The 12,184-nt window shown below is 41.2% G+C and overlaps 1 protein-coding gene across 16 annotated transcripts in view; it reads left to right on the top strand.

The window, feature by feature from the left end:
- Nucleotides 1-12,184, top strand: part of Sugp2 (SURP and G-patch domain containing 2) — a 32,802-nt gene that overhangs the window by 4,013 nt on the left and 16,605 nt on the right. For 15 of the 16 annotated variants that reach the window (XR_007344379.1, XR_007344375.1, XR_007344374.1 and 12 more), the window contains exons 3-4: nucleotides 3,362-4,969; nucleotides 8,396-8,516. Coding sequence is in view for 10 of the 16 variants with exons in the window: in XM_048795301.1 (XP_048651258.1) it covers nucleotides 3,362-4,969; nucleotides 8,396-8,516 (1,729 nt within the window). In the remaining 6 variants the exon portion in view is untranslated. The remainder of the gene's footprint in view (nucleotides 1-3,361; nucleotides 4,970-8,395; nucleotides 8,517-12,184) is intronic. The other variant, XM_015489287.2, reaches the window with a different exon arrangement.

Here is a 12,184-nt window from a genome sequence, read left to right as displayed (position 1 = left end):
TTTTTTTTTTTTTTTTTTTTTTTTTTTTTTTGGCAGTACTGGGGATTGAGCCCAGAGGCACTCTACCACTGAGCTATGTCCCAGCCCTTTTCCAGGGTCTCACTAAGTTGCTAGTGCTGGTCTCAAACTTTGGATCCTCCTGCCTCAGCCTCTTGGGTTGCTGGGATTATAGGCATACACCACGCATAGCTGGTCAGCCTTAGTTCTATGTCTCTGCTTTACTCTGAACTCTTCCCATTTCTTATAAACCAGGACATGGAAAATGTGTAGCATCCAGCCACCACTCTCCCTCTAATTCTCCTTCCCTAATTGTGCTATCAATACCATAATCAATGCCTGGATTATTATAGTAGATTCTTTTTTGGAACATTCATGTCCCCTTTTGTCCACTATAATGTATTCCGTGAATAGCAGCCAGTGAGGTTATTCCTCTGCTCAGAACCCTTTGGTGGCTTTTGGTTTCACCCAGAATAAAAATTGAGCCCTATCTAGGGCCTGACTTCTGGATAATCCCTTCCCCCATTGTATCCTATCATAGTGGGTCCATAATTTTGTTGCACTTTAGAATAGTTTGGGAGCCTTTTCAAAATCCTGATGCTCAGGTCAGACTGTATTCTCATTAATTAAATAAGGATGTTTAGGGATGAAGGGCCCCTGCAGACTTCAATGTGCAGCACAGTTTGGGAGCCACCTTTCTATCACTTTGCTTCTGGTTTCCTCTGTTCCCTTTTGCCTGCATTGCCCCCCCCACCACCACATTCCATTGCAGGGCTTTATCCTGTCCCCTCTATCTGGAAGCCTTCCTCCTCTTACTGTATTATCTAGCCCCTCATACAGGCTTCTGCTTCTATATACATTGCTGTCAAAGCTGCCCTCTTGGACCAGCCTGTCTAAAAATGATATTTCCTCTTTGCATTCTTGCTTCCTTGAGTTTCATTCTTGACATTTACTTTTACCTGCTATATTTTTGTTTGTTGTCTGGCTCCCTCAACTGGTAAGTGTGGTAGAAGCCTCCTTTCTCTATAGTAACTTTGGTGCTTAGTGCAGTGCCTACACATAATAGGTGCTCAATAAGTGCTTATTGAACTTGGATATAGACTTTTTGTGGCTTCTCAGCCCATCATTACCTCTTGGTGTACTCATACCTGTTTCTCCCTCCCTCCTTCTCTCTCTCTCTCTTCCCCTTTTCATTATTATGTATATATTTAACTAGATTGTAGATTGGTTGAAAAAATCAAATATCAGAAAGATAATCCATGAAAAGGCCTAAAGCCGGATGCAGTGACACACACACTATAATCCCAACTACTTACAACACTGAGGCAGGTTCAGGGTCAGCCTGGGCAACTTACTGAGACCTTGTCTCAAAATAAAAAATAAAAAGGACTGGCACCCCTGGGTTCAGTCCTAGTACTGTTTAAAAGAAAGTGTGCCTGAGGCCCACCAATCCCATATACCCATTGTCCATAATTCATTTCTGTTTCTAGCTTCTCAGAGTTCTTTTATGTGTGAATAAGCAACTGTAAATATATGTTTCCACTTTTCTATGCTGTTCACTTTCCATCTTGATGTGGCTTCTTTTCTTCCTTCCTCTCTCCTTGCCTCAGTCTCTGGTTTTTCAGCTCCATAGAGAGGATTAGCCAGGCAGACCTTTGATTTCAACCAGCCTTGGATCAGGTGCTTGTCTTGGGCCTGGTCAACTGTGATGAGCATTGTGTCAGCTAAGGCTTCTACCTCATGGTGGCACTGTGGGCTTATATTTTCCCCTAGGAGGCAGCTAGAGTTGGCAGCCTCTGTAAAATCTGGCTGCTATGAGTTAAAAGTAGAAACACAGAAGTGTTTGGTTGCATTAAAGAAGTCCAGGTTTGCCTGGTGTGATGGTGCATGCTTGTAATCCTAGCAGCTTGGTAGGCTGAGGCAGGAGGATCACAAGTTTGAGGCTAGCCTCAGCAATTTACTGAGGCCCTAACAAACTTAGTGAGACCCTGCCTTAAAAAAAAAAAAAAATGAAAAAAAAAAAAGGACTGGGGATGTAGGTCAGTGGTAAAGTACCTCTGGATTCAATCCCTAGTACCCACCCCCACCCCACCCCCCCAAAAAAGAAAAGTCCAGGGTAAGATGGGCATAGTGGTGTGTGCCTGTAATCCCAGCTACTCAGGTTGAGGCAGGAGGTTTACTTGAGCCCAGGAGTTCAAGGCTAGCCTAGGCAATATAGCAAGACTCTGTCTATTTTTTCTTTTGCCATAATGGGATTGAACCCAAGGATACTTGACCACTGAGCTACATTACCAACCTCTTTCAGTTTTTTATTTTATTTTATTTATTTATTTGCAGGGCTGGGGATTGAACCCAGAGCCTATATGTGCTAGACAGGTACTCTACCGCTGAGACATATCCCTAGCCCCTTTTTTTTTATTTTGAGACAGTCTTGCTAAGTCACCAAGACTGGTCTAAAACTCAATCCTCTTGCCTCAGCCTTCCAAATTACTAGGATTAACAGACATATGCCACTGTGCCCATAAGATCCTGTCCTTAAAAGAAGCAGATACCGGCTAGGTTGGTGGCACACATCTGTAATCCCAGCAACTCAGGAAGCCAAGACAGGATCACAGGTTCAAGGCTAGTCTCAGTGACTTAATAAGACCCTATCTCAAAAAATGAAAGGGCTAGGGATGTAGCTCAGTAGTAAAGTACCCCTGTATTCAATCCTCAGGACCACTTTTTCCCCTCCCCCAAAAAAGTAAGGGCTGGGAATTTTAAATCATCTCTTGATGATTTATGATACCTAATACAATGTAAATGCTGTGGAAATAGTTGCTACACTGTATTGTATAGGGAAGGTGTCAAGGAAAAGGTCTGTACATATTTAGTACAAATGCAGTTTTTCTGGATATTTTCAATCTGAGGTTAGCTAAATCCACAGGTGCAGAACCTGCAAGTATAGAGGACAAACTGCTATCAACCCAGACTTTTGTGTGGGAGTAGTGGGGGAGTACTGGGCATTAATCCCAGGCTCTTGTGCATACTAGGCAAATGCTGTACCACTAAGCTACATTTTGTTTGTTTGTTTAAAGTTGATATTTTTTTTAAGTATATATACCTTTATTTATTTTTATGTGGTGCTGAGGATAGAACCCAGTGCTTCACATGTGCTAGGCAAGTGCTCTACCACTGCCTCACATATGCTAGGCAACTGCTTTACCACTGAGCTACATTTTAAACTTTGACAACACGTCTAAATTTGCAAAAAAATACTCAGGTATAAACACTTCTTGGCTGGTGGTCCATGGGCTTCTGTTTGTAGTCTCTGGTCTAAAGTGCTTTTTTGTTTGTTTCTTTTTTTTTGGATTATTTATTTCAGATCTCTTAAGGACAGTCCCAAGATCCAGAGCGGATATGTATGATGATGTTCACAGTGACAGCAGATACTCCCTCAGTGGATCTGTAGCTCACTCTCGAGATGCTGGGAGAGAAGGCCTGAGAAGTGATGTGTTTCCAGGACCCTCCTTCAGATCAAGCAACCCTTCCATTGGTGATGACAACTACTTTCGGAAAGAATGTGGTCGGGATCTAGAATTTGCCCATGTTGACACCCGGGACCAGGTCTTTGGCCACCGGAAATTGGGGCATTTCCATTCTCAAGACTGGAAATTTGCACTCCGTGGCTCTTGGGAGCAAGACTTTGGCCGCCCAGTTTCCCAAGAATCCTCCTGGTCACAAGAGTATAGTTTTGGTCCTTCTGCTGTGTTGGGGGACTTGGCCTCCTCCAGGCTGATCGAGAAAGAGTGTTTGGAAAAAGAGAGTCAAGATTATGATGTGGACCATCCAGGGGAGGCTGACTCTGTTTCCAGAAGCACTGGTCAAGTTCAGGCCAGAAGCCGAGCTCTAAACATCATTGATCAGGAAGGCACCCTTCTAGGAAAGGGGGACACTCAGGGCCTGCTTACAGCAAAGGGTGGTGTTGGGAAACTTGTCACACTGAGAGGTGTGACCACAAAAAAAGTACCCGTTATAAATCGTATTACTTCCAAAACTCAGGGCACTAACCAAATCCAGAAAGCCACCCCAAGTCCTGATGTGACCCTGGGGACAAACCTAAGGACAGAAGACATCCAGTTCCCCACTCAGAAGATCCCTTTGGGGCTTGATCTAAAGAACATTCGGTTCCCTAGAAGAAAGATGAGCTTTGACGTTATAGATAAGTCTGATGTGTTTTCAAGATTTGGGATAGAAATAATTAAATGGGCAGGATTCCATACTATAAAAGATGATGTTAAATTTTCCCAACTTTTCCAGACTCTCTTTGAACTTGAAACTGAAACCTGTGCTAAAATGCTTGCCTCATTCAAATGCTCCTTAAAACCAGAGCACAGAGATTTTTGCTTTTTTACTATCAAATTTTTAAAGCACTCTGCTTTGAAAACACCCAGAGTTGATAATGAATTTTTAAACATGCTTTTAGACAAAGGTGCTGTGAAGACCAAAAATTGCTTTTTTGAAATCATAAAGCCCTTTGACAAATACATAATGAGGCTTCAAGACCGACTTCTGAAGAGTGTTACACCCTTGCTCATGGCCTGCAATGCCTATGAGCTCAGTGTCAAGATGAAGACCCTAACTAACCCTCTGGACTTGGCTATTGCCCTAGAGACCACCAATTCTCTCTGCCGGAAATCTTTAGCCCTTTTGGGACAGACATTCTCATTGGCTTCTTCTTTCCGGCAAGAGAAAATCTTAGAAGCTGTTGGCCTCCAAGATATAGCTCCCTCTCCTGCTTCCTTTCCAAACTTCGAGGACTCCACTTTGTTTGGGAGAGAGTATATAGACCATCTGAAAGCATGGCTGATCACCAGTGGGTGTCCCTTACAGGTCAAGAAGACTGAAGCAGAGCCAGCACGAGAGGAGGAGAAAATGATTGCTCCTATGAAACCAGAAATTCAGGCCAGGGCTCCAAGTGGTCTGAATGATGGTGAGGAAAGCAGTGGAAGTTTCTATGTGTTGTGGCTTATTTTCCTGATTTTTGATAATGTCTCCTATTCTCTTTGAGATTTTTACACAGCAGTTCTTTAGTTAACTAAAACCAGTCAGGATTTTAGTAGAAAATCACACTGGCCAATACACATGTCTGCCATTCTGTGAATGTGTGTTAAGAATCTTCTACCACATAAGCCCTTAAAAATTTTGGGATCATAGATCTCTTTGACATTCTCATGGAAAGCTGTGGCCCTTGCCAGGACAAAAGGACATGTATATTTACATAAATTTTACCTATACTTTTTCATCAGAGATCAAAATTAAGATCCCCTGTTCAACATGCCCACCTTTCCCCAGGTATTACAAACAAAAAACCGCTAGATGCCATCTCTAAGGAGTCCCTGGCTTCAGAGGTAAGGAGATCTCAAAATACAGTCACTCCTGTGCTAGGTTGAAAGGGTCACAGTAGAGGCCCCAGCCCAGCCTGGGGAATCGGGGAGGCTGTGGTTGAGTTGTGTTGAAGGATGCACAAGGACCAGTTAGGGTATTTCAGTTGGTGGCAGCACCTTTCCTCCACCCAACTTCCTTTTCTAGATTTGTGTATGTGTGTGTGGTGTTGGCAGTTGAACCCAGGGCCTTGTGCATGTGAGGCAAGCACTCTACCAACTGAACTGTATCCCCAGCCCTCTTTTCTAAATTTGCCAAAGGTACTTAAGTTTTCTTAATTACACTTGATAACCAGTAGTTAATGTAGTGACCAAGAAATAGGAATAGAAATGACTATTTGCTTTCCATCTTCCCTCTTCTTACTCCCAGAATGGATGCTCTCACTGCTCAGAGGTCATAAGCATGTATCCATGTTCTCTTGGCTACTGTGACCAGTGAGAAAGCACTTTGACCCTGACATGGTTTTCAGTTTTCATTGTCCTCAGCCCAGTGGGGACTTTCATTTGTACCTGATTTTTTTTCCAGTTCCATACCACCCTCATGAAGCCCTGATTGCATGAGGCAATGGATAAGTCCTACCATGTGTGGGTAGTCACAGCTACTCCTAGAGAGGGAACCTGAGGTAGTGGGTTCAGGACTGAAGCATTACCCTCTCTCAACCCTAAAATGCTGAATGGAAAGTCAGTGTAATAGGGTTACTAAAGAATATAGCAGAAAGGAAGGGTCACCTATAACCTAACTAAAAGTGGCTCACCACCCACTTGTGGTAATTTTGCAGCTGCACACATGCTGGAGGTAAATGTTACCATCTGCTCTTTTATACTATTGTCTCTGCAGCGTTTGCTACATCATGCTGACCTGATGAAAATTATTGCACCTTTGGCTTGATGTCAAACTCATGGAGCCTTTTACTAGAGGTTTCTGAAGCCAAACAGTGGTGGGGTCACATGTAATTGGCATCCACCAGCCTTGGCTCTCTGCATGCACATCTGGATAGCCAATGAGAGGGCCCATATCACAGGAATTGCTGAATAGCATCAGACAGTGTCACTGCCCAACGTTGCACCTGTTCTTGTTGGAAATGCTGAGATGACATCTTTCATTGAATGTGTTGATTATTAATTATTTTTATTTTAATCCTTCCTTCAAAGTATATGTTCTCAGTGGTAGGGTTGCTGGGCCAAAGCTGTGGCCCTGTTCTGGCCATTTCATGGTCAGCCTAGCTAGAAATGACCAAATTTGCAGCAATCCACAAAATTCATTTGCCTATAAAAGCTTTTGGTTTGTACTTCATATTCTTTTGTAAAATAAGCAGTTTTAAAACGAGAGCCAACAAAGAAGAAAATGCAGTTTCATAAGGGAAGTATTTTGCAATAACATGACAGTCGAAGGATTTATCCTGTGCGAGGAGCACACAGTAATGTTTAAAATAAGCCCAGCAATATATCTAAAAAGAACAAATAAAAAAATATGTAGACTCACTTGGGCCCTGGAGTTCAGGGCCACTTAGGAAACAGCAAGTTCCCATTTCAAAAAAAAAAAAAAAAAAAAAAAATGTATATATATATATATAAGCCCAAAGAGGCTGGGAGTACCACTCTGTGGTGGAACACTTACCTAGCATGTAGAAGGGTCTGGGTTTGATCCCCAGTGCCACAACCAAATTCAAAGCTCCAACGCAAAGACAGCATTGTGCAGTCATTTACAGAACAAACTGGGAAACCACTCCAGTTCAAGGGTAACTTTAATTAAATGACTGAACAAATAGACCATTCTGTGCTATTAAAACTACAAATATCAGGAAGCTAAACAATCATTATTTGAAGAAGCAAGCTATTCTGCATTGCTGATAGCACTGTAAATTTACAGAGTCATATTGGAAGAAGCTTACACTTTAAAAAATGATTTACTTTTCATTTGGCATGCTCACACACACACACACACACATACACAGGATTTTAGCCTAAGGATGGCTGCTTTACATCCCCATCCCCTTGTTTTTAATTTTGAGAGGGTCTTACTAAGTTGCCAAGGCTGACCTAAACTTGTGGTCCTCCCACCTCAGCCTCTTTAGTAGTTGGGATTACAGGTATGCGCCACCACACCCAGCCTAACAAATAGTTTTTGTGAACTAACTTGGGGCCATTGACTTGTTTTTTGGGGTTTTGTTGTTGTTTTGGTGCTGGAGATGGAACCCGGATCCTTGTGCAAGCTAGGTAAATGCTCTACCATTGAGTTACCTGACTTTTTTTTTTTTTTTTTAATTAGGGAATTTTTCTTTGTGAACTTATTTTTTTCCTCTTACAAAACACATATATGCTTCCCTCCACTCTCACAGTACTGGGGATTGAACCCAGGGTCTTATACATGCTAGGCAAACAGTCTACCACTGAGCTATTCTCCCCATCACTTTTTAAAATTTATTTTGATACAGGATCTTCCTAAGTTGCCCAGGCTGGCCTTGTACTTGGTTCACATTGCCTGCACTTTTTTTTTTTACTTGTAGTTGGACATAATACCTTATTTTAATCTATCATGTGCTAGGCAAGCATTCTGCTGAACCACAACCCCAGCCCCTGTGCCTGTACTTTTAAGAATATTTTATGTCTTTACAGCTCTACTTTAATATTATGGACATTCAAGTTAAGTGATACATAAACAATAGTAGGGAATTGCTATATATCCTTTCCTATTCTAGACTGTGTGCATAAATTGCTCCATACAGTTGTTAAGTCTGTGACATTTCACTTCTAGTAGTTATGCTGTTGTATCATTTGGGGAGGACTTCTTGTACATTGGTTTCTAGAATAAAATACCAATTTTATCTTTACAAAGCTGATGTCTTATGTATGAGGATTTCAGTTTCTGGTGCCTGCTTAGGTTTCAGACGAAGCCCTGTGACTCACTGTCCTGGTCTTTCCAGGACACACATGGTCTAGTGTGTTTCTCAGAAAAGCCATTCTCTATGTTCCAGCAGTTCCCCAGCGAGCAGATCACAAGGTGGTGGACACCATTGACCAGCTTGTCACACGCATTGTGGAAGGCACCCTCTCTCCCAAAGAGAGATCTGTTCTCAAGGAAGACCCTGCTTACTGGTAAGTCTTTAAACGTTGACCCTATAGACCCCTCCCACATTGTGTTCTGCTGGTGTTGAAAGAAGCAGCTGAGATGTCTGTTTTGAACAGCATTGTAGTTCAATGGAAAGAACACGGGGCTGGGTCAGATTCACATGGGTTTAGCAAGCCACAGCTCTGCTGAGACCAGCCATGGGGCCTATTCTTGTCTATGAATGAAACCTAGAGTTCCTGTTTTAAGGGTACAGTGAGATATGTGTGTGTCAAGAGCACATAATGGGATAAATAATGTCATAGCATTTTGCAATTTATTTCTATTTATGACACTATCCTCTCCTTTTGCCTTACTGCTGCTCCTTAGGCTTAGAACAGTTTTTTAACATTATGAATGGATTATATGATAAATATAATACTTGCTCATTAGAGGAAGTACCAAAGAATAGAATGTAGAAGGAGCCCACCTCTGTGCTGACTGACATCCATTGATGTAACCATGGGTTACATCTCAGTAAACACCCAATAAACATGTTGGAAGTTGAAAATATCACAGATGATTGGGTGCAGTGGTGCACACTCCAAACACCTAACCTCCCAAACATTACAGCCTAGTAACATAGGACACTATAGAGTGTCAGCTGTTCCCTTCATTATCCTGTGGCTGACTGGGAACTGGCTTACTGCTGTGCCCAGCATTATGAGTATTGCACAACATATCACTAGCCTGGGAAAAGATCCAAATTCAAAATTTGAAATCTGATTTCTTCTGAATGCTTATCACTTTTGCACCATTGTATATTTAAAGGCCAATTTAGTGAGACCCTGTCTCGAAATAAAAAGAATGATAGAGTGTCCTTGTGTTCAATCCCAGCCCACTCCCCACCCCACCCACTAGCCTGCAAAAAAAAAAAAAAGAGGGGGTTTTGCTCAGTGGTCAGGTCAGATGAGTCCCTGGGTCTGATCTCCAGCACCACAAAAAAGAGAAAAAAATATACAGAGGCACCTTTTAGAAGTAATTTGAGAAACTGAAAATCACTGCCTTCAAGGTATGGAGCAGACATGGGAATAGGTCATGACAGTAACATTTTGCTTTTCATTATATGTTCAATTATTTTTCTGATAAACTAATACAAGTACCACTTGGAAGAATTCATGCACACACACCAGAAACATAAGCTTGACAATTTTTCATTTTTTATACCACTTTCCTTCCATGTATAATCTCCAGATAATTCTGCCTAAAGGAGTTTAAGGGTCATAACATTTCTAGGACCAGCTTTTGAATTTGTCCTTCATCAGAATCTAGTCTATCAACCAACCACTAAGACAGACCTTCTTCCTTTTTCTTTTTTTTTTTTTTTAATTTTCTTCTTCCTTTTTTTCTTTCTTTTTATTTTTTTCTTTATTTGACAGGACTATGATTTAACCCAGGGGTGCTCTACCACCGAGTTACATCACCAGCTCTTTCTTTTTGAATAGGGTCTCAACAAGTTGCACAGGCTGGCCTTGAACCTGTGTTCCTCCTACCTCAGTTCCTGAGTAGCTAGGATTAGAGTCATGAACCACCATACCTAGCTATTTCTAAGGTCATAGATTTCACTTTCAGCACCCCTAAGAGGTTCTTTTAATGGCCAGTTCCTGTTTCATGGATATAATATATACCTTTATCCTCCTTAGAACTATTCATTACATATACATATTTTTAGACTAAATCTCCTGGTTTAGTCTAAAAATATGTATAGGCATGCTTAACCACTGAGCCACATCCCCAACCCTTTTTAAATATTTTATTTAGATACAGGGTCTCACTAAGTTGCTTAGGGCCTCTCTAAGTTGTTGAGGCTGGCTGTGAACTCACAATCCTCCTGCCTTAGCCTCCTGAGCCGTGGGGATTACAGGAATGCGCCATCCTGCCCGGCTCCTCTTTCTCATAGTAACTTTCTTCACCAGTGTTAGCTCTGTTTGTTGAGATTGGTGCCTCTCCTTATGTTGGTTTTCCTTAACTATTAGATCCCTAGTTCAATATTTATTTCTGATTTTACACCCTACCCTGAATTAAGGATTGTAGCAGATCTGCCTCAAAAAATAGTTTATAAGTATTCAACCAGCTAGTGTTTATTGGTAATATGCATAGAATAATACAAAGTATACAGGGGCCTAAGTGTTTATTTAATTAAAAAATATTTTCTGGGTACAGTGGCATGTGCTTATGTTCCAGCTACTCAGGAGTCTGAGGCAGAAGGATTGAACCTGGGGTGCTTTACCACTGAGCTACATCCTTGGTCCTTTTAATTTTTATTTTGAGACAGGATCTCACTAAATTGAGGCTAGCCTTGAATTTATGATCCTCCTGCCTCAACTTTTTGAGTCACTGGGATTATAGACATGTGCCACTATGCCTATAATTCTTAAATTTAAAAACAGTAACAAAAAAAAATCAATTCATGATACTGGGACAATTAGGTTATTTGGGGATTTTTAACTTTTAAATTATATGCTTATCTCACTCAATACATGAGGTCATGCCCATCCTGTATTTCTGTTGCTCTTTCTTGACTTATTACAAATGGGATTTTGCTTGCTTTCCTCTCAGCATTTGTTTGCAGAATTCTTTTTGAGGAATTTCTTTCTTTTCATTTTTTTCTTTCTTTCTTTTTTTTTTTTGTTATTTTGAGATAGAGTCTTGCTAAGTGCCCCAGGTTGGTGTCAAACTTGTGATACTCCTGCCTCAGCCTCCCAACTAGCTGGGATTATAGGCATGTATCACCACAACCAGCTTGTTTGAGGAATTCTTAGCCTCTGATCAGAGAATTCCCTTGTTGTTAGGTCTCAAATCAATTACAGTCATCCTTCAATATCCACAAGGGACTGGTTCCAAGATCCCACATGCATACCAAAATCTGGGAAGATTGAGTCCCTCGTATACAATGGTGTATTTGCGTGGTATCTGTACACATCTTCCCATATACTTTAAATCATTTTTAAATGACTTTTAATGTCTAATGCAGTATAAATGCTGTGCACATAGTTGTCATATTCTGTTGTTTAGGTATTGACAAGAAAAAGTTTGTTCATGTATAGTAAGGACACGATTGCTTTTTCTTTGTTTGAATATTTTTGATCCACCATTGGTTGAAACCAAGGATGAAGGTTACTGGCTATGATTGGTTCTTTTTATTGGTTAGGGTATGAAAGGGTCAGATTCCAGGAAACAGGCTATCATTATCTCTGTCTCTGAGGGCCAGCAGAGATTTGACACATCCTTTCTAATGGGGAAAGGGCAAGCATGTTTTTTCTTGGTGGATCCTTGTGGACAGATCTGGCCACTGCATTCCTATGAGGTCTCAATCTGGTGCAATAAAGTGCAGATACTCAGTGCAGCTTTGCTTTTTCATTTGGAATATCAAGTAGCAAACTTCCCTCTCTTTTTTTTTTTTTTTTTATATTTTTTTTCCTTTTGTGGTACTAGGGCTGGAACCCCAAGGCCTTGCATGTTAGGCAAGTACTGTACCACTGAGCCACATCCATAGCCCTTTTTATTTTGAGACAGGGTCTGGCTAAGTTTCCCAAGCTGCCCTTGAATCTGCAATACTCCTGCCTTAGATTCCTAAGTGGCTGGGGCTTACAGATATGCACAACTGTGGCCTGCTTGACTTTTTTTTTTTTTTTTTATGTGTGTGTGTGTGTGTGTG

The sequence above is a fragment of the Marmota marmota genome, unplaced genomic scaffold (assembly GCF_001458135.2).
Source record: "Marmota marmota marmota unplaced genomic scaffold, marMar, whole genome shotgun sequence".
NCBI classification, from domain to species: Eukaryota; Metazoa; Chordata; class Mammalia; order Rodentia; family Sciuridae; genus Marmota; species Marmota marmota.
The sequence above is the reverse complement of the archived record's forward strand: the minus strand, read 5'-3'. Positions and strand labels throughout refer to the sequence as shown.